The sequence below is a fragment of the Dryobates pubescens genome, chromosome 7, assembly GCF_014839835.1.
Source record: "Dryobates pubescens isolate bDryPub1 chromosome 7, bDryPub1.pri, whole genome shotgun sequence".
Lineage (NCBI taxonomy): Eukaryota > Metazoa > Chordata > Aves > Piciformes > Picidae > Dryobates > Dryobates pubescens.
The window spans coordinates 4,863,631-4,886,949 of NC_071618.1; the positions used below are offsets into that span (position 1 = coordinate 4,863,631).

At 44.4% G+C, this 23,319-nt stretch overlaps 1 protein-coding gene across 1 annotated transcript in view; it reads left to right on the forward strand.

Moving 5' to 3' along the window:
- The window catches only part of LOC128897331 (pinopsin-like), a 104,458-nt gene that overhangs the window by 16,581 nt on the left and 64,558 nt on the right, over nucleotides 1–23,319 (forward strand). Inside the window, exon 2 of the mRNA XM_054162978.1 lies at nucleotides 10,354–10,679. Coding sequence (XP_054018953.1) covers nucleotides 10,354–10,679 — 326 coding nt within the window. The remainder of the gene's footprint in view (nucleotides 1–10,353; nucleotides 10,680–23,319) is intronic.

The following is a 23,319-nucleotide window of genomic DNA, read 5'->3' on the forward strand; positions in this document are numbered from 1 at the left end:
ACATTTAAGCAGAGTAGTTGTTGGTTAACCTCTGCTGCTGTCAGGTTCCTCTGGGATTAGTACAGTGTCTGTAGATAGCGCTTACTAACCCCTTGATTTCCCCTCTGAGTTTTGTGTGTGGCTAGCAGATAGTACGGTGCACACCCAGGGTTTCTCAGCTGTCTCTATCATGCCTTGAGTCTCAGCAGCAGCACAGCCAGGTGGACATTGGTTCCCTGCCTTGCACCAGCCTTGCATCTGGGTCTTGCCCTAGTTCAGTCTTAGCAGCTGGGTTGCAGACTGCAGCGTGTCAGGAAGTGTAGGCACTTTTTGTGGAGTTACTGAGGTTGGTGCAGCCAGTGTGTGAAGAGAAACAGGAGCAAATGCTCAAAGAAACCACAGAAGAAGAGTGAGAATGGTCTGTGCAGTTAATGAAGAGCTCTGTTCTCAGTAGCAAAAGTGATGTGTTGACTTGGGCAAGCCTGGAGGACTGTGTGCTGATAAGGGCAGAGCATGACAACTTGTTGGTGGAGGACCCTGCACCCCACTGTGAATTGTAAATATGTTTTGTGCATATTAATTACATTTTATACTTCTTAAATTTCATTTTGCTTTCTGAGTTTGTTTTTTTCTTTTTTTGGTAATTTACTCTGAGGGTAAATTCCAATTAGTTGGGGGATAATTTCAACCCACCACATCAAAGAATGACTATGAGTGGGCAAAACCAACCTGCATGAAGGTTAGGTGCAATAAAATCCTCTTGGTCCTAGTTGATAGCTTGCATTTACTTTTGATCCATTGGTGTCATGTTGAAGAAGATGCTATCACACTCCTCCAAACTCAGTCTGCCTAAGCTTACCTGGGACTTCTTTCTGTTGGCTATTTATTTGATGACCAGAATGCAGTGCAGAATATACATTGTCATGCCACCGTGATGCTCCAGAGCTCTAATCAAGATGTAGGATAATGTCCTTCAGAAGCTTTAAGAGGGCAAATAAACCTAATTTACTAGTAAAAACCTTTACCCACTATAGACTGAATTTCTAGAATTCTCAGTTTTTCATAACCTACCATCAGCATTTAATTACTACCATCAGGATGTAATTTTTTTTCCTGAAGATGATATTCTTACTAATTTCTGTGACTGCCTCAGCAAGCTGACCATCAGCAAGCTGCATAAAACAGCAGCAATTGATACAAAAATGTAACACACTTAGCTGAGACTCACAACGACAAAACAGTTATTTGCTGTGTCCTTCACCTAGAGCTGTATTCTGTGCTGTATTGCCAGGAAGAAATGTATAGATGTTTGAATAAAAGTAAATAATAGATAATGTCTCAGACAGTAGTCCTATAAATGGGTGCCTGTCCTGGTTTATGACTTGAAATTTGATTTCTTGCACTCTATTCACTGCAACATATAAAAGACTCAGGCCTCAGATTCAGTTTGTCTCAAAGTCACATATATCCATAATTAATTTTTGAAAAATTATTTGTTCCTGTAATGCAATCTGCAGTGGATTTTAATGTCATCCTTCAGTACTGTTCAGTGAGAATGTCGTCTTATGGTTTTGTATATGCATGAAATGTTGGGGGAACAAATGATGTTTCTCACTGTGATTAACTCCTGTGGAGTCATATAGCTAGATACCAGCCTGAGGCCCTAAATATGTGCTGGGGGCAAATTCTATTTAGATGTGTAATTCCTGAACTTAATTTTGTTGCAATTTTAGAAAGCATTACTAATTTGAAATTAATAGATGTGGTCTACCCAGCAAAATAATTTGACATTAATATATACAGTCTACCCAGCAAAATAAGAATGAAGCATTGGCATAAAACATTGTGATTAGCTTTAAAATTATAATTATGTTATTGGTTTTATAACAAATATTACTTTTTTTTTTTTAATTTGCTTTCTATTTATCAAATAAACAGACATAATGCTAAAGTATTCAATTATTTTTTCCCCCCTCTGAAGATGAGATTCTCACCAATTTCTATGATTGCAATAAGCTACAGCATGAAATGGAATACCAGATAACTTCAGGATTTGTGGCAGAGGCCACAACAGTTAAGTGCATAAGACATTAAGAAAACTCTGAAATACAAAACCAGGAGCACAGTTAAAAGTGAGAAATTCTGTTCTACTTTATCCAAATGGGATCACAAGGAGGACATGAGACCAAGGAGACTACAGACCTGTTAGTCTAACATCAGTGTCTGGAAATACAGAGAAGATTGTACTGGCTGCTCTTGAAAGTCACGTAAAGGGCAAGGCAAGGCAAACATTTTCTTTTGCTGCAAGTTCATTCACTGACTGTTACATACTTGCTTACTGTTTTTTCCTTCCACTCAGTTTCAAATTAAACGCTGACACAAAACCTGGCTTTGCCTTCGATATGAAATGTTGATATGAAATGTTCAGTCAAACAAATTATTAGATTTTAAAACAAAAACAAACAAACAAACAAACAAAAGAGCAGAGTCACTTGAGTTGATAATTTAACCATAGTGTGCATTCTATATTCATAGAATCATGGAATGATAGGGATTGGAAGGGACCTCCAGAGATTGAGTCAAACCCCCCTGCAAATCAGATTAGGGCAGGTCATACACAAAAGCGTCCAGGTGGGTTTTGAAGATGTCAAGAGAAGAAGACTCTACAACCTCTCTGGGCAGCCTGTTCCAGTGCTTTGTCACCCTCACAGTAAAGAAGTTTTTTCTCATGTTGAGATGGAATTTCCTGTGATTGAGTTCACATCCATTACTGTTCATCCTGTCACTGGGTATGACTGAAAGGAGACTGGCTTCATCCTCCTGACAGCTACCCTTCAGATGTTTATAGGTATTGATAAGGTCCCCTCTCAACCTTCTCTTCTCCAGACTAAATAGCCTTAGGTCTCTCAGTCTTTCCTTGTAAGAGAGATGCTCCAGTCTCTTAATCGTGCTTGTAGCTCTCCATTGAACTCTCTCAAGTAGAGTCTCCTATCCCTCTTGAACTGGGGACCCCAGAAAATGACACAGTATTCCAGAGGTGGTCTAAGCAGGGCTTGAGTAGAGGGGGAGGAGGACCTTCTTTGATGTGCTGGACATACTCTTCTTAATGCACCCAAGGCCACCAGGACACATTGCTGTCCCATGGATAACCTACTATCAACCAGGACTCCAAGGTCCTTCCCTGTGGAGACACTCTCCAGAAGGTCAACTGCATGGTGTTATTCCTCCCCAGGTGCGGGACTCTATACTTATCCTTGTTGAACTTCATTAGCTTGATCTTTGTCCAGCTGTCCAGGTCTCACTGAATGGCAGCACAGGTTTCCGATGTGTCATCCACTCTTCCTAGTTTGGTATCATCAGCAGATTTGCTGAGGGTACACTCTGTCTCTTCATCTAGGTTGTTGATGAAGATGTTGAACAAGATGGGACTCAGCACTGACCACTGGCTTTGTCCAGTTTTGGCTTCCACATTAGCAGGGTAGGATGGAGCTGCAGTGTTGGGCATAGAGGGTCCAGGTACATCTTGGGACTTTGTTTATGCTGCAGAAGGTTGTGCTTAGAATGAGAGAGGGTTGGCATGGCCTCTGTTGCTTTTTCTTCTTCCTCACCTGGGTAATAGGTGTTTTCATTAGACAGTTCCATTGACTGTATTTCACTTTTTGGAAAAAAATAATATTGTTTTTGTGGTTTTGGGGTTTGTTTTTTTGTTTGTTTATTTATTGTTAATGGCTTTTAATTAAATCATTTTCTGCCTCTCAAAGCACCAGTTTCATTCTTTCAATTTGTCTAAATAGCTAGCCTGCTTTACTATAATTTAACTATATGGGCCACACTGAATTCTTTGAATGACAATGGAGGTTGGAATCAATACAGCTGATCAGTATGATCTAGTATCGTTCCTTTATTGTTCCAGTATTGCAGGCCTATGGTGAGAGTATAGCACAGTAAAAGCAAGGAAGAAGAGGGGATAGGAAAGGCAGAAGTGCCTAGCAAGGGAAATTCTACAACTTATATAAACCCGGAGTGCCTTGTTGGCATGGACTCATTGGTCCCCTATGAGTGACCACACATCACACTATTGTAGATTATTGGTCCAACTACGGATGACACACGAGGTTTGTTGATGCAGGTGCATGTCCTGTTGTCCCAAGATAACTTGCTGTATTTATAGCTACCAGTGCCTTGCTTTAGTTACATGCTGCAAGACAGCACTGTTTTGGTACACTGCTAGCTGGCTCTGCACTTATGCTGAGCATGGCCTGCCACCATGTCAGGCTCTAGGCCTGCACTGCCAGATTGCTCACACCGCTCGTCGCTGGCATTGCCACATTTGAACATTTAACTATCACTTATGAACTACACCTTCAATGATTTCCTCTTTATCCCTTGTTGTTTTGAAAGCATTGGAAGTCAATGCGCAGTGGTGTTAATTTCAGTGATATTAAATAATTCTGTTAGGGTACAGGCCATAAAGTCTTATTGTGACAAAAAAATAAAAAGATAAATATTGATTTCTTTTCCCTTGAACTTTTGTTCATATTCCATATATCACAGTTCTTGTTCTCTAGAGAAAAATGTGTCATGTCAGTGGAACTCAATAATAAAAGGTGAGTAAAGATGAAATGGCTCCTGCCAAGGCGTGTAATTAAGAGTTATCAGTCTCCTGTGTAGAGGAAACTTTTGTGGTTTTGTCTGCTTGTTCATACTTGATTTATTTTTCACTAACATTGCCATGGTTCTACTTTAATAATTGAGCACTAATTCTTTTCCACTTAAAGAGAGGGCACTTTTTGGCCCAAAGCAAGCTTTCATGGCCAGGAAATTTCAGATCCAGTAAATGAAGCTGTCTATCCTAAATACCAACATGAGAAAAGCTGAGCGTCTTATATTAGGCAATAGGCAAAAATGTGAAGTGTACACAGATGCTGTAAATTGTGACAACATAAACCATGACAACCTGCTCAGCAGTATCACAGCCACAGGGAAGAGCAGGCAAAGCTGGCAGCCAGACTTGACCCAAGAGCCTGATGGCTAAAGCAGGCACACAGAAAGCAGGACCTTGAGCTAAAGGTGTTTGAATACCACATCTGGGTTTTCTAAGCAACAGCACACCCTTAGGAGTGTAAGTTATTCTCAGCAGAAATACATTGCAATTGCCATCTCAACAAGATAAAGGGACATTGTGCCCCTAGTTGCCATCAGAGGTAAACCAGGTTGGAAGAGACCTCCAAGATCATCTAGTCCAACCTATCACCCAGTCCTATCCAATCAAATAGACCATGACACCAAGTGCCTCATACCATTTTTTAAACACCTCCAGGGACTCTGACCCCACCACCTCCCTGGGCAGCCCATTCCAATGGCCAATCACTTCCTGTGTGAAGAATTTCTTCCTAAAACCCAGCCTGAACCTCCCCTGGCACAACTTGAGACTGTGTCCATTTGTTCTGCTGCTGGTTGCCAGGGAGAACAGACCAACCCCCCACCTGGCTACAGCAGCAATGAGGTCTCCCCTGAGCCTCCTCTTCTCCAGGCTAAACAACCCCAGCTCCCTCAGCCTCTCCTCACAGGGCTTGTGCTCCAAACCCCTCACCAGCTTTGTTGCCCTTCTCTGGACACGTTCCAGTACCTCTCTTGAATTGAGGGGCCCAGAACTGGACACAGGACTCAAGGTGTGGCCTAACCAGTGCTGAGTACAGGGGAAGAATAACCTCTCTTGTCTTGCTGGCCACTCTGTTCCTGATGCAGGCCAGGATGCCATTTGCCTTCTTGGCCATGTGGGCACACTGCTGGCTCATGTTCAGCCTACCATCAACCAGTACCCCCAGGTCCCTCTCTGCCTGGCTGCTCTTCAGCCACTCTGTCCCCAGCCTGTAGCACTGCATGGGGTTGCTGTGGCCAATGTGCAGAACCCAGCACTTAGCCTTGTTAAATCTCATCCCATTAGCCTCTCCCCACCCATCCAGCCTCTCAAGGTCACTCTGCAGAGCCCTCCTACCCTCCAACAGATCAACACCTACTCCTAACTTGGTGTCATCTGCAAATTTACTGATGACTGACTCAATCCCCTCATCCAGACCATCAATAAAGGTATTGAACAGGATGGGGCCCAGCACCAACCCCTGGGGGACACCACTAGTGACTGCCTGCCAGCTGGATGTGGCACCATTCAGCACCATTCAGCACCACTCTCTGGGCTCAGCCCTCCACCCAGTTCCTGACCCAGCACAGAGTGCTGCTGCTCAAGCCACGAGCTGACAGCTTGGCCAGGAGTTTGCTGTGGAGGATGGTGTCAAAGGCCTTGCTGAAGTCCAGGTAGACTGCATCCACAGCCTTCCCCACATCCACCAGGTGGGTCACCTTGTCATAGAAGGAGAACAGGTTGGTCAGGCAAGACCTGCCCCACCTAAATCCATGCTGGCTGGGCCTGACCCCTTGGCCAGCCTTGCTGCACAGCACTCAGCCTGGTCTAGTCAGAAATTCATGACTAGATCTATATCATCTTACTAAGGCCTAAGTTTCATACATAAAATCTGGATTTTTTTTTTTTTTTCTTTAAGTACCTACATGTGCTAAATCATTTTGATAGCATAAAGCTTTTCAGTCAAGTGGATAAAAGCATGTAGAGAAGGGATGCTAAGAAAGTGAATATATATGGACTGGAAGTGATGTGGTAGATTATTCTTGAATCTCTGGTTCAGAAGCCACTGTTTGTTTTTTCTTATGTATTGAGTTGACACAGGTATAATGCAGATGCTATGACCAAGGGCTTTCAAGAGCTGTGTTAGGTAGGAAATCAAATTAGATGAGGGAGTCTCCATTAGAATGAGCCTCCATTACCTCTAAAATAGTCTAGCCTTAAAACAGGTTTAAAGTTAGGCTCTTAAACGGTATGATTCAGCTGAATTTAGTGAAGCTGTGTCATTTTATAGCTGTAAGTGTATCTGCGTTTTAGGTCTGTCTGACTTCCCAGTAATACACAGAAAGTAATTTAGTAGCTCTTGTAGCAAGAAAGATGTTCTCTTCATCAAATGTTGCCCTCTTCTCACACCCTTCTGCCTTCCCTTCCCCTGAGAAATAACGCATCCTATTGCAGCAAGCAGTGCTGGCATTACTCCTGGGTCCTTTGCCATACCCAGCTCTGCACATAATAACTACAAATTATTAACATGATGGCAAGAATAGCTGCATCCAGATAGCTAGGCAATGAGTGACTAAATTGTGGGGGAAAGAGAAGCAAAAATGATGTACCTGGGGAGAATATCCTATGTGGGTATGTGTGTAGGGGTTTAGGAATCACCCCCAAAATAAGTCTCCAGGCTAGTGCAGAAGGTTTTGGAAGCAAATTAAGAGAAATTTACAAGCAAACTTGTACAAGGGGAAAAGGTACAAGGGAAAAATGAGAAGAGGAGAAAGCAGCTAGTATAGTTTGCTAGTAGCCACGAGAAGGAACACAGCCAAGGTCAGCAAAGCCAAGCAGAAACACCAGCTAGTAGCAGCTGAAGTGTAGAAGCAAGAAAAGAGACAGAATAGTTCATACAACTGACTTTTTATCCCAGTTAGCCAGTCAATGGAACCATTTAGGCCTTGTCATTATTTTTCCTTTAACATCCAATGGCAATTTTATTTACAGTTTAAAATTCTTCTCTGGAATTTTCCTAGGCATTAGCCTAAAACTGTGACAGGTATTTTGCCCAGGCATGGGATAGACTAGTTCTATCCCCAGAGGAGTCTCGAACTCAACTCTGTTCTGCACCTGTGAAGGAGCTATAGGAGAAACTGACAGTTAAAAGTGGGGGTGGGGGTAGGGAAAGGATAAGATCTATAAATTCCCCAAGGATCATCTTTTCTTAACATATTTGCTGAAAATAGGTACAGAATCACAGAATCACACAGATTCAAACACAGATGTTTAGCAGGCTAGATTGCAATGCTACTGTAGAGTTTTCTAATGGCAAAGATCAAGAATAAACATTCCTGGAAAGAGACATACATATATATATAGGTATATTCATGTTTTTCATCTTACAGGACCAAAAGGAGAGAGGTGTAACCAATGGAAAAAGATGCTGTTAAATTTTTTCCAAGTTTTTTCTGTCATAAATCCTGGGAAATGCTATCCAGTGTAGTAACACCAAGAACTGTAAGGAAGCTGCAAAGAGATAAAAAACAGGAAATAGCAAAAAATTTCCCGGTGTGTCATGACTAAGAACATAACATGCAAATCAGTGAAGTTCTGCAGAAGAAGTCAAGACCCTGAACCTTGAAAGGGAGAGTAAAAATGTCCTATAACCCAGCTTTTTGAATCTTCCACTGGAGGATATAACTCATCTACAACATCTAGAGCTCAGTAATAGCATAAATCACTTTTTGGCTGATTCTGTGGTGTATGTGTAAATAAAACACAACCTGCCACTTCACGCTCATGGCAAGGATTGTCTGTTGTTTCCATATACAAGTGGTCTGAACTGACTGGAAACTGGCCAATGTGGTGCCCATCCACAAGAAGGGATGGATGGAGGAACCCGGAAACTCCAGGCCAGTCAGCCTGACATCAGTGCCAGGGAAAGTGATGGAACAGATTATCCTGGCGGCAATAACTGCGCACCTGAAGGATAGCCAAGGGCTCAGGTCCAGCCAACATGGATTTAGGAAGGGCAGGTCCTGCCTGACCAACCTGATCTCCTTCTATGATCAGGTGACCCATCTGGTGGAAGTGGGGAGGCCTGTGGATGTAGTCTACCTGGACTTCAGCAAGGCCTTTGACACCGTCCCCCACAGTAAACTGCTGGCTAAGCTGTCAGCTCATGGTTTGGACCGCAACACTCTGTGCTGGGTTAGGAACTGGCTGGAGGGCCGAGCCCAGAGAGTGGTGGTGAATGGTGCCACAGCCAGCTGGCGGCCAGTCACCAGTGGCGTCCCCCAGGGATCAGTGCTGGGCCCCATCCTCTTCAACATTTTCATTGATGATCTGGATGAGGGGATTGAGACAGTCATCAGCAAGTTTGCAGATGACACCAAGTTGGGAATGGATGTTAGTCGGTTAGAGGGTAGAAAGGCTCTGCAGAGGGACCTCGACCGACTGGACAGATGGGCAGAGTCTAATGGGATGGCATTTAACAAGTCCAAGTGCCGGGTGCTGCACTTTGGCCACGGCAACCCCATGCAGAGCTACAGGCTGGGGTCAGAGTGGCTGGAGAGCTGCCAAACAGAGAGGGACCTGGGGGTGCTGATTGACAGCTGCCTAAACATGAGCCAGCAGTGTGCCCAGGTGGCCAAGAGGGCCAATGGCATCCTGGCCTGTATTAGGAATAGTGTGGCCAGCAGGAGCAGGGAAGTCATTGTACCCCTGTACTCTGCATTGGTTAGGCCACACCTTGAGTACTGTGTCCAGTTCTGGGCCCCTCAGTTTAGGAAGGACATCGAGACACTTGAACGTGTCCAGAGAAGGGCAACAAGGCTGGGGAGAGGCCTTGAGCACAGCCCTGTGAGGAGAGGCTGAGGGAGCTGGGATTGTTTAGCCTGGAGAAGAGAAGGCTCAGGGGTGACCTCATTGCCCTCTACAACTACCTGAAAGGTGGTTGTAGACAGGAAGGGGTTGGTCTCTTCTCCCAGGCAACCAGCACCAGAACAAGGGGACACAGTCTCAAGCTGCACCAGGGGAGGTTTAGACTCGAGGTGAGGAAGAAGTTCTTCACTGAGCGAGTCATTTGTCATTGGAATGTGCTGCCCAGGGAGGTGGTGGAGTCACCGTCCCTGGAGGTGTTCAAGAGGAGATTGGACATGGCACTTGGTGCCATGGTCTAGTTGTGAGGTCTGTTGGGACAGGTTGGACTTGATGATCCTTGGGGTCTCTTTCAACCTTAGTTATACTGTGATACTGTGATACTGTGAAGCTATATCTAGCTGATGAGACAGAAATGCTTTTCTCTGGGGGTTCCAAACCTTGAGTATAAAGATTTCTGTATGTATAAAAGTCAATGCGATATTTGAAAATGCTCATGGATGTTAAAAATGGAATATTTCTTAGCAAAAGAATCTTTCAACATTTTATTATTTCATGTAGAAAATGGATTGCCCCTGAGTAATACTAACCCAGCTAATTGTGAAAACCTGCCTAGAACAGAATAGCTCTTAAGTATGAAAATCTTCCAATATAAGATAAATAGGAGTTAAACAATGACAGGAATAGGAGTTTGACATGATGGACATAGCCAGGCCCAGTAGGGCTTTAAGCACAGAGCATAACAGAAATAGTTTTCATTGTTGCTTCAAATATGGAATAGCGAGAAAAGTGTCTGATTTCTTGGGGTTTAAAATGGATACTGCACAAAATAATGAAAGTAAACATTCAAATTCCTTGGTTCACTGCAGGCATTGTTTCCCTGATCTCCCTGGCTGTCCTGTCCTATGAACGCTACAGCACTCTCACTCTGTGCAACAAGAGCAGTGCTGACTACCAGAAGGCATGGCTGGCAGTTGGTGGTTCATGGATTTATTCCCTGATCTGGACTGTGCCACCTCTCGTCGGCTGGAGCAGCTACGGGTTAGAAGGTGCTGGTACAAGCTGTTCAGTGCGCTGGTCCTCGGAGTCAGCTGAGTCCATGTCCTACATCATCTGTCTTTTCATATTCTGCTTGGTGATCCCTGTGATAGTCATGATGTACTACTATGGTCGCCTCCTTTACGCTGTTAAACAGGTAAGCAACTCTATGCTATTGGTAGCGCAAACTGCTCTGAGGCTTGTGCTGGAAGCACTGATGATAAGAAAGCAAAACAACAAAGAAAAACCAAATGGAAAAAAAAACCAACTATACAACTGTAGAAAGCTTGAAGGAAGCAGAAGGAGGTCTTCACTAAGTTTCTTCACACTTGATCTCCAAAAAGTTCCATCAAACAGATAATATAGACACTGACTTTATGGTTTGAAAATGTTATATTTTAGGAAAATGAGCAAATGTGGGTGAAGGTTGCATTTGTAATGATGCCAACACACATGTCTGCCTGTCTATAAACAAGACTGTGATGGTTTTAGGCTATGCCTTTAAAATTTAGTTACAGATTTTGAGCAGAAAAGTAGAAAAATATAAATAAATCACTATTGGGTGTAAAAAGGGAAACAAAAGATTATTCTAAACAAATGCATTGGAGGAATATCAGCTATAAGACTGGTTGCACCTAAACAATTCTTTCTCTTCTTTTCTGATCTCTCTGCTTGCTTTGCTTGGGAGATGCCTCTCTGCTTGTTGGCTGGCCTTGGCTGAGTTGTTTAGTTAAGTCTAATCCACTGCTTTCTCTCTGTTCCTCTCTCTCTCGTGGGGCAAGGGCAGTGGGGACAGTGGAACAGCTTCCCTGGTCTCTGACCAGGGGGTATTCTGTGTTATTTGCTAATTGAAAATATCTGTATAATATTGTAAATACTGTATATTTTGTACATATTCATTGCATTCCATTGTAGAGTGTAGTTTTTGCTTGTGAATACAGCATCACTTGTTTCTAACTGAGTTGGTCTGGCAAAGTGAATGCTGGGGGGAATCTCAACCCACCACAAAGACATCCATGTAAACATTTTTTCCTCATTTCTGATCTTGACATTTTAGTATTTTCTGCTTCTTAGTCTGTGGACACTTCCATCCACAGTAACACAATTCTATTGCAGTTTGCAGAGTTATCTCATGGATCAACTTCTCCTTGTAATTCTATGCCATGTTTAAAATTTTCCTTAAATACCACCACCACCACTCCTCCTCCTCCTATTACTCCTACTACAGTGACATTCCTCTGACTGGTTTAAGGAGCAATGCAGTTATTCCAAAATGAATGTTCTGAAAGATCCTGCCAGAAGTTTGGCATCATGAATTTTGAGTACTCTTAAGTCAGTAATGAAATTATTTAAAGATGAATAATGAACAAGGAATGAGTGTATGGGTGTTCTCCAAAAAGCAGTTCTCTAGCATGTTCAGATGAATTAACAAAAGGTGTTAATGAGAAAAAAAGAAAGAAAGAAAAAAACCACCACCAAGCAGTAGATCCCTGAATAAAGGCTCTCATACAGAGTTAAAGTGGATGTAGTTTGCATTTGATTAGTCATAAGTAATTAAGGTCGTGTGTGTTACATGGTTTGTCAAAGTTTTCAGAACGCTTGAAGCCCAAATGGGAAATCTCCTGGTTGAGTGCTGAGTGGGCTAGTAGAATCCCTTTGATGAATTACACATTAGTACTCCTCTTAGTGCTGTGCAATTGTAATATGGGGGAAAAAAAGTCCTTTGATTATAAGCCATTAAAATGAAGTAGCAGACCATATCTGGTCCCTGAGCAGCAGTATCCTTTGCCACTGCCCAAAGCAAAAGAGCATGATCTTGGAACATGTGCTGCTCATAACATACAGAAGATACCATTTTCTTAAACTTTTTTTCTCTTTCCTCCTTCAGTCCTCACTGCCCCTCCTAACAACAGCCATCACCTATAACACACAAATAGCTGTATGGATGAAGCTTCTGTATCATGTGCTTTAGCCTCTACTTACTTGTGTTATTTCATTCATCTGTAAAATAAAATAAAATAAAATCAGTTATGTAAAACTTGTTGCCATTTCACCAATCTGCCTGAGGGTCTCAAGATGTTGTGGCAAACATACTGAAGGAACAAAGTATCATAGGAAAGACATGTTCTATCCATAGCCATTTTGTATTTAGATATGAAGACTGCATGGAAAACTAAGTTGATTGACTAATTGACTGTCCAGAGAGAAAAATAGAGGAAAGAAGGTTTTTTCCCATGATGCTCTCTCCTCCATCCCCTGTGTGCTTTCTAGAGTGATCAGGAAGCCTCTGGAGTGCTGAGATTAGAGACTCCTAAGAAGTATTGTCAATGGTGGAAGTGAGAAAGAACCAAAACCTGGTCCTGCCTAACCTGTTGTAGTACCATAGTCCTGAAATCTTACATTTTATATATTTACTGTGATATATATACATTTTCAAAGAACATATCATGACATACTCACTGAAATACAGACATTTTTTCCTTTTTGGTCAGAGGTCCTCTAACTATGCTGTAATTAATAGTATAGATTATGAAATGCTAAAATACATTGTGTTTCAAACTGGAGGAAGAGATGACCAGTATGTAAATAAAAATACAGTCATTCTTATATAAAACTACAGTAGGTAGGGCAATACAAAGTTGAGATAAGTTACTACATCCATTATAATGCAGTTACTTTCTGGCTTGGAGAAAAAAATCATTATCTCACAATATTCTAGCCTCATAGATTAAAATCCCTCTGTGACCCTGTAATGGGTTGGGGCAGATCCCCTCCCCACCACAGGCAGAAATAACGACTCAGGCAAACGGATTGCAAAAGTGATGGAAAATTTAAATAGCCGTCGCTTGCCCGCTCGCCGTGGGTGGCCGTCCCCCGCAGCGGCCGCAGGCCGACCCCACTCTGCTTGCCACTGCCCCTCCTCCACTCTACTCCCTGCCACTTGTCGCTCCACAGAGAACAAGGAGGAGAAGGCAGGTCTTGCCTTCTTAGGCTACCTGAGCATTCTTAAGCCACCCTGGGCAGAAAGTCACAGAAAGAACCACCCCTCGCTGTTCCCAAGCAACAGGAGGGACTTCCATGCCATCGCCCACGCACCAGGTGTCCTTCTGCAGTCCACAGGAGTTCACACAGTCGCTCCGGCAACAAAACCTGAGCCCCAACTGCCAAAACCAAACCGACGCCCAGAGCTAAATTTAAACTCTCCATCTTTTGCAATCCGAGCTGCAGTTGGCCCCACGTTGGGCGCCAAAATGTAATGGGTTGGGGCAGATCCCCTCCCCACCACAGGCAGAAATAACGACTCAGGCAAACGGATTGCAAAAGTGATGGAAAGTTTAAATAGGAAAACAATAAAAAACAACAATGAAAGTTTTACAGAGACCCACAAGCACCATGACAAAGAGGGAGATCCCAGAATATACCCATGAGCGTCCCATCCCCACCTGGGGGTACACCCAAACTCCCCAGGACTCTTTCCTCCCCCCCCTCAACCCAGCCTTGGGCCTGGGCAGGCCCAAAGGAGGCAGCTCATGCCATTTTACCTAAGCAGCAGCAGGGGACGAAAGAGGAAGTGAAGACCCCGCGCTGATCTATTACAGGGGAGCAGGGCATTATGGGAAATGGAATACCTGGCTTCCTGTGACCACCCCCTGGGCTGGGCCCACCCCTTGGGACCTCCCAGGTGTGGCCTGTGCGGTGGCATCTGGGCCACCACCCAGTCTAAACCACCACAGACCCTCTATGTTATATATTAGAAGTGTGGGAGCATTGCAGTCATAATAAGTGTATTAGCCCATCTTCAGCTGCTTGGTAAATACTACAAAAATATGCATTTCATATTTTTTGGCAAGATATATGGAGATTTATACGTTAGAGCATTTTAGCATTAACAGTATTACACCTTGAGATGAAAAGTGTGGAAATTATGCCATTATATTAACAGTACCATGTAAATTAATTGAGGTGGAAGGAATATCTTCATAGATTTGTGATAGTTAATGCAAGAATTGGCACATTGCCTGCATTTTCTTTTTGCAGGGATAATAATTATAGGCCTGCTTTTCTCTTTTTCTTCTATGAATTTAGTCAGGTGTTGTAGCATTTTATCACCAAAGGCATTAATAGATCCTATAAAGTAATCTGCAGTCTGTGTAAAAGGCACAAGGATTTCAGTAATGCAGGTTTTATAAAAGATTGTCTTTTCAAGGAATTACAAGTTAATAGCATCCTTGTATGAAAAATGCTAACAGCAAATGCCATTAAATAGTATTACAATATGACTACACTATTATCTCAGAGCTCTTGTCATTTATCGAGCTTGAATAACCCTAGGAATTGCTCAAGTTATTTTCTTTAAAGGCATGGAGGTTTTTGTTTGGTTCATTGGGTGTTTTTTTTTTTTTGTCTCCAGAATGGCTTTGTGTAGATGGTTCAGTTTGGTTCTGCAGAGGGTCTTTGCTGCCATCCTTGTGTGACTCACTCAGAGGAGGGAAATGCTGTCTCTGAATAGTGAGATAATTTCAGAGACACTAAGCAAAATAATACTTAAAATGGAGTGCTGAATTAAGACTTGTGGTTTCAGAAGCTGTTAAACATCTCGGCAGTGCATCGGATTTTAAGATATGGAGAAAAACAAATACTTTATTAGACTTTTCTTCCTCCTATGTCCTTATTTTCACTCATACCGATCTTGTTTCTTGTTTTCATGAGGCTTGGTATTCCTGCAGATGCAAAATTCAATTTCTTCTTTTAAGTTTTTCTTTAGAGCTGATGTGTCTGGTACTTGTAAGTAGAAAGGGGCAGAGTTTTCTCCTTCAATAAGTATTATTCACCTGTATTTTATTTGTGCACTTTATACAGAACAAGGGAAGGAAACAGAGAATTTATTTCTTGTAGTTCTCTCCCCCCCGCCAGTTTTTGACTTGCAGTGCTTGTCTATGACTCTACTGTTGCATTCCCTCCGGAAAAATATTATTTTCTATAAAGTCAGTGTCACTTGTTTACACTTTGAAAAGTGGAGTCTCAAATGTAGAATTACAGAGATTAGCATTGCAATCACTGTAGCACAGAAGTTACAAAATTATTAAAATCTTCCACTTGAGGGGCCCAGAGAACTCATATGAACCAGCTTAATGGAAATTAGTAAAACTTTTTAAAGAGATCTCTTCATTTTGTATTCTCTCCCACTTACACACAGAAATCCCGCCCAAGGATAGGCAGAGTCCCAGAATATTATTTCAAGAAAAGTCTGATTGTGTGAGACTCTCATCCTGGCTCATCTCTTTGACAGTCTGCCTTAACTGAGAGCTGTGCCTGAGCAAAGCTCAGCAGGGATTTATGGAATGTAGCAAGGACACAGAAAACAATAAAAAGGACTCTAAGCAGATCATGAAGACTTAAGCACATCTAACCATGCAATTCTTGCTCAGTGCAACAGACTGTGTTAAAGTGGGCAAAGAGCCCATGGTCACACTGTCTCATGGGGTTCTGGAATTGATGGACTTGTGACCTCACATGATAGTACTGCTGTGCTGGGGATGGTGTTTTTTTCCTGCTTGAGAACAGTGAGGAAAAAGTAGAGATGGAAAACATTTAGTACATTCTTTCACATAACTAATTTGAGGCAATAGATAGATAAATAAATTTGTTAAAAGTGTTAAGACCTGCTCATATGAGATAGAAGTTGGCCTTACCAGTCTGCCTTGTCCTGAACCCCATGGCGAACTTACTAATACTTAATTCCTGTTACACTGCTGTTGTAACTAGTGACCAAAATATGGGCTCAGGTAGAGAATTTAGCTAACTGCTTCCCTTTACAGCATATTTTGTAATTTCCTCTTGAAAACTCCCACATGGTTTCTGATTTCCATGCATCATAGAAGAGCCATTTATTTTATCCCATCCCATAACTTTTCTGAGTCGTGTCACCTTGTAGATGAATGGAGATAGTCAGAGTTACAGTACAAAGAGAAGCAGCATCCTCTCTTTTTGACTCCTCTTCCAGACTTCAAATTACCAAATCCAATGGAGGAAAAGTGCTTCAGTCTCTTGTTTAAGAAATAATATCACTATGTAAAATTGTAGCTCAGTCACAAACCTGAAGAAACTAATTTTGGATGAGATTTTGTGGTGAGATTTTGTCGCTAGTATTGTTACGGGTTAAGGATTTCTTGTAAAATTTTTGTAAACAGTATTTCTATTTATCCTCCAATTCTGTGTGCATTTATTTACTCCTTTGGAGTAAAATACATTCTGTCTGCAATCTGGAGCTGTTTCAGCTCAAACCAAGATATAATAAAAAGTGTAGGATGGCAAAGTAATAATTGTTCCATCATTCCATCATATGCTTCTTATATCTGTTTATAGAGAAACTTCATTTTCTGAAACTTTGTCTATAACAACAATGAAGTTATGACTTGCACTGAGAAAAGAGGCAAAGCAGTTATGTGTCATTAACTCTGTCTTTCAAAAGCTGTAAATAAAACCAGGTTTGTGGTCTTAGGCCTATCACAGTATCACAGTATAACTAAGGTTGGAAGAGACCCCAAGGATCATCAAGTCCAAACTGTCCCAACAGACCTCACGACTAGACCATGGCACCAAGTGCCACGTCCAATCTCCTCTTGAACACCTCCAGGGACAGTGACTCCACCACCTCCCTGGGCAGCCCATTCCAATGACGAACGACTCGCTCAGTGAAGAACTTTCTCCTCACCTTGAGTCTAAACCTCCCCTGGCGCAGCTTGAGACTGTGTCCCCTTGTTCTGGTGCTGGTTGCCTGGGAGAAGAGACCAACTCCCTCCTGTCTACAATTACCTTTTAGGTAGTTGTAGAGGGCAATGAGGTCACCCCTGATCCTTCTCTTCTCCAGGCTAAACAATCCCAGCTCCCTCAGCCTCTCCTCACAGGGCTGTGCTCAAGGCCTCTCCCCAGCCTTGTTGCCCTTCTCTGGACACATTCAAGTGTCTCGATGTCCTTCTTAAACTGAGGGGCCCAGAACTGGACACAGTACTCAAGGTGCGGCCTAACCAATGCAGAGTACAGGGGCACAATGACTTCCCTGCTCCCTGCTCCTGCTGGCTTCTTTTAGAAGCAAAGCTCAAAATCTTTCTAGAAGTCCTGAGAATGGGATTCAGTACATCTGGGAGTTGATTTAATTTCAAATATGTTTCACTCAAACTTCATTTTTGCTCAGACAGTCATCTGTACTCTTTAGTCAACCATATCTTGTTATTTTTTCACTCTGTGTTCATAAACTCTATGTCTTCCCTTTGGGTCTTCATGTATACTTTTGCTTCCAGCTTCTGGTGGTATAAAGAAAGAGTGAAAAATACTTTGCCTTTCCTCTTTAAACCTTGATGCAAAGTTGTGGTGGTTTCAGGCTGTGCCTTTAAAATTTAAAGTGTAAAACAGAAAACAAAAGAGTATTCTAAACAAATTCATTGGATAAATGTCTGGGATAAGAGGACCTGTATCGTAACAATTCTTCCCATTTCCCATTCCTTTTCTCCCCTCTTCTGATCACAGCTGTTTTGCTTTGCTCAGGAGAGAGATATGTGCTTCTGTCTGGCCTTGGATAAGTCTAACCCACTTCTTTCTTTCAACTCCTTTCTCCTCTGGTACACGGGGATTTGAGGGGGGGCAGTGGAACGTCTTCCTGGGTCTTTTGACCAGGGTGGGGGTTGTGTTGTTTGCTAATTGTAAATATCTGTATAATATTGTAAATACTGTATATTTTGTACATATTCATTCCATTCCCTTGTAGAGTGTAGCTTTTACTTGTAAATACAGCTTCATTTGCTTCTAACTGAGTTGGTCTTGCTAAAACTTAACGCTGGGGGGAAACTTCAACCCACCACATTACAAACAAAATAATTGGTGCCTATTCAACATGGGGCAATTGCTTGATTAATTAATTCCAGCACAGATTAAGGAAGCAAAATGAAGATATTTTGGGTTGTGTGGCATTTCATATATTCTACTCTGATGGTGATTTTGTATAGGTGGTGTGTGGCAATGATGTTTGATAAGCTGGGAAGATATTTGGCATATAAGCTGTTCCTTTGGTTTAAATACAAGCTGCAAATGCTGTGTGACTGATGCTTAGGATTTTTTTGGCTTAAAAAATATGAAAATTTTACTATAACCAGGTGAAATTTGTCTATTGCCAGGTGCTGCACTTTGGCCACAACAACCCCATGCAGTGCTACAGGCTGGGGTCAGAGTGGCTGGAGAGCTGCCAAACAGAAGGGGAGCTGGGGGTACTGATTGACAGCCACCTAAACATGAGCCAGCAGTGTGCCCAGGTGGCCAAGAGGGCCAATGGCATCCTGGCCTGCATCAAGAATAGTGTGGCCAGCAGGAGCAGGGAGGTCATTGTGCCCCTGGACTCTGCACTGGTTAGGCCACACCTTGAGTCTTGTGTCCAGTTCTGGGCCCCTCAATTTAAGAAGGACATTGAGACTGCTGAACATGTCCAGAGAAGGGCAACAAGGCTGGGGAGAGGCCTTGAGCACAAGCCCTACAAGGAGAGGCTGCGGGAGCTGGGATTGTTTAGCCTGGAGAAGAGGAGGCTCAGGGGAGACCTTATTGCTGTCTACAACTACCTGAAGGGTGGTTGTAGCCGGGAGGGAGTTGGTCTCTTCCCAGGCAACCAGCACCAGAATGAGAGGACACAGTCTTGATCTGTGCCAAGGGAACTTTAGGCTCGAGGTGAGGAGAAAGTTCTTCACTGAGAGAGTTGTTAGGATTGGAATGGGCTGCCTAGGAGGGTGATGGAGTCACCGTCCCTGGAGATGTTCAAGAGGGAACTGGATGCGGCACTTGGTGTCATGGTCTAGTAGTCATGAGGTCTGTGGTGACAGGTTGGACTTGATGATCTTTGAGGTCTTTTCCAACCTTGTTGATTCTATGATTCTATGATAACTGCTCCTGCATAAATATATGAATTCAGCATTCCTGTAGCTGAAAGCTATGTAAGCAGCTGGGATCCAAAAATGATTTATTTGCTACGTGTGATTCTGTTATCTGTAATAATTAATGTGTTCTTGTTAATGACACTGCTCTGAGAAAGACATGCAACGAATAGATGTTTATTTTTAGATGCAGCAGACGTAGGCACAGAAGAGGTAGTTCTAACTCGAATGTAGAAATTTCGAGCGATGAAGAAGATACAGAGACAAGACAAACAGTGAGAAATAGGGAGGCAGGAGTTAATGGTGGTAAAGCAGCTCTAAATGAGATCGGCGGCAGTTCTGGTGTTCAGCCAGGGGGGTCGCAGACACAGCCCACAACGGCAGTGCCAACATCTAAGATGGTGGCTGTGGCTTCACCGGCAGCCATCAGCGAGGCAAAAAGACTTCCTCCTGCAGCAGCAGGACCGGGAGTGAGCTCTGCAGCAGCTGCTGGGTCTCAAAGTCCACCTGCTGATGCTGTTTCCCTGCAAAGTCCCCCTGCTTCTGCAAAGTCTTCATTGTCAATTGATTGATGGGGCAGGAGCTCAAGTGGTGTTCTGCTCAGTTCCCTCAGTGGCAGGGGTGTACACTGAAAGGAACGGGAGAACCCATGCCATCAACAAATGGCTCAGGGGATGGTGCCAGTAATGGAATTTTGGGTTCTTTGATCATGGGGCAACTTTTACTGCACCTGACTTCACCTCACCTAGATGGGGTGAATCTATCTAGAAAAGTGTGCTGGGTTGAGGCAGCCCCCTCTCTCCCCACCACGGGCAGGAATAAAACACTCAGACAAACGGATTGCAAAAGTGATGAAAGTTTAAATAGAAAGCAGTGAATGTTACAGAAAACCCGAAGTGCAGTGACAAAGAAAGATCCCAAAGCAAACCCAGAGGCATCCCATCCCCACCTGAGGGTATACCCGAGACCCTCAGGGCTCCTTCTTCCCCCTCCCTCTGCTGGGCTAGTCTCAGCTGGCCAGGCCTGAGACTGCCCATCCCCCCGTGGCCTTGGGCCTAGCCAGGCCCAAAGCCAGCAGACATCTCCCCCAGTTACCGGCTGGCAGAGGAGGAAGAAAAGAGAAAGTGCTAGACCCCGCACTGGATCTTACAGTGGTGCAAAGAATTATGGTAGGAAATACACACAATTTCCTGTGTCCATCCCTCTGGGCTGGACTTCTGGACACAGGAAGTGAACACATCAGGGGGCACCCAGCTCAAACTGCAACATGCCACCCCTTATTTCATACCATAATCTTTGCACCTAAACACATCATCAAATCAGAAATCTTCTGATGACATGTCCGGCGAAGTCCACATCTTCATCTGGGCGTCCACTCAAACAGTCTTTCCTTCAAGCTCAAGTGTCAGTCCATTCCAGTCCTTCTCCTCTCATCTAACGGAACCTCCCACGATGCAGAGTTCACTCTTCTGCGGTGCAAGGTCTTCATGGATCCGTTGGACATCCTGGTCACCTGGAAAGAACCTCACAACTTCTCAACCAAACCTTCATTCCCATCTCGATCTACTCAGCGGCATATTTCCACCCCTGGGGCAAGCCAGTCAGAACAATCAGGCTCTGCTGCTTCTTCACCCCTCCAGGAAAACAGCACGCGGAGCCTCTCTCAACACTGCACGGACCTATCCCAAGCCCAGTGCTGACCGCTTCCAGCCGCGGCCCGAGGCTCCACAGATGCATGCCACAGGTACACCGCCCCTCCACTGGGCGTTCGCATACCGCAGATGTGGCAGCTCCAAGTACACAGCCCCACCCCGGGAGAGGGAGGGGCTGCTCCACAACCTGCTGAGAAGAATGGAGGTGGAGCCAGGTGCTAGGCGCCATTTTCGGAACTCGTCCGAAAACGTCGGGGAAGAGAACAGGGCTGGCCCCGCCGCCGCTCCGAGTGCACGGCCGGGCCGCCATCGCCGCTCCGAGCGCACGGCTTGGCCCTCAGCCGCCGCAGCCCGAGCATACAGCAGGGCTCCAGCCACCTCTACCACCGTGGTACAGAATCAAAATCGCCTCCACCCCTCGGGCATTCAAATGGCTCCTCCAGAGAAAGCCATAAACACGTCCCCAGGGCCTTTTGAGAACAGCTTTCGAACTGGAGTTCCCATTCGCCCTCCTTGGGTATCGGGAGCCGGGCTCGCCCGCTCCGCCGCGGCTGGTCCTACCCCGCAGCGAGAACGGACCTGACTTTGATCTGCTTGCCGCTGCCCCTTCCCCCACTTCACCCCCCGCCGCTTCTGCCGCTCCGCAGAGAGTAAAGGTGGAGGAGGGGCAGGTCCCGCATTCTTAAGCGATGCCCCAGTTCCGATGGTTAAGAGCCACCCCTGCCTGAAATAGCAGGAGGGGCTCCGTGCCACCGGCCACGCACCAAGTGTCCCCCGGCAATCCACAAGAACTCACACAATCACCCCAACAACAACACTTTGAGCCCCAACTGCCAGAAAACCAGAACGATGCCCAGAACTAAATTTAAACTCTCTTATCTTTTGCAATCCGATCTGCAGAATGCACACAATAACAAACTCCTCTCCTGCCTGGCTCGCCAAGAATGTGGTGGGTTTAGAGGCAGACCCCCTCCCCACTACAACCATCCTCTGCTACCAAGAATGTGCTGGGTTGAGGCAGCCCCCTCTCTCCCCACCACGGGCAGGAATAAAACACTCAGACAAACGGATTGCAAAAGTGATGAAAGTTTAAATAGAAAGCAGTGAATGTTACAGAAAACCCAAAGTGCAGTGACAAAGAAAGATCCCAAAGCAAACCCAGAGGCATCCCATTCCCACCTGAGGGTACACCCGAGACCCTCAGGGCTCCTTCTTCCCCCTCCCTCTGCTGGGCTAGTCTCAGCTGGCCAGGCCTGAGACTGCCCATCCCCCCGTGGCCTTGGGCCTAGCCAGGCCCAAAGCCAGCAGACATCTCCCCCAGTTACCGGCTGGCAGAGGAGGAAGAAAAGAGAAAGTGCTAGACCCCGCACTGGATCTTATAGTGGTGCAAAGAATTATGGTAGGAAATACACACAATTTCCTGTGTCTATCCCTCTGGGCTGGACTTCTGGACACAGGAAGTGAACACACCAGGGGGCACCCAGCTCAAACTGCAACAAAAAGGCAAGAGGGCTCTAGCACTAGCGTTGGCAGGGCTCATTCGGACGGCGTTAAACTAGGTCTGAAGGGGGTGGGTGATGAAACCAGTCTCTCCAGAGAGAAGAGAGAGGGACATAAAGTAGAGTTAGTTGAGAAACCAGCAGCCCAGCTGCATGCAGTATGGGTAACAAACAAGAGGAATCTGAAATCTTGGTTCACCAGGAAAACTGTGATGTAGTTGCCATTACAGAAACATGGTGGGACAATTCACACAACTGGAGTACTGCACTGGATGGTTACAAGCTCTTCAGGAGAGACAGGCAAGGAAGAAGAGGAGGAGGGGTGGCCCTGTATATTAGGGAATCTCTTGATACCACAGAACTTGAGGTTGAGGATGAAAGGATTGGGTGCCAGCGGGTTATAATCAGAGGGAGGGCTAACAAAGTATGATAAAACTGTCATCCTGTTTGGAGTCTCTTATAGACCACCCAACCAGGATGAAGAGCTAAATTAAGTATTCTATAAGCAACTGGAGGCTGTCTGAAGATCATCAGACCTTGTCCTTGTGGGCGATTTTAACCTGTCAGACATCTGCTGGGAATTTAGCAGACAGGAGGCAGTCCAGAAAGTTCTTAAAGTGTATGGAGGACAGCTTCCTGATGCAGCTGTTATGTGAGCCTACCAGGGGTCAGGCCCTGCTTGACCTGCTGTTCTCAAATGGAGAAAGGCTGGTGGGAGATGTGATGGTAGG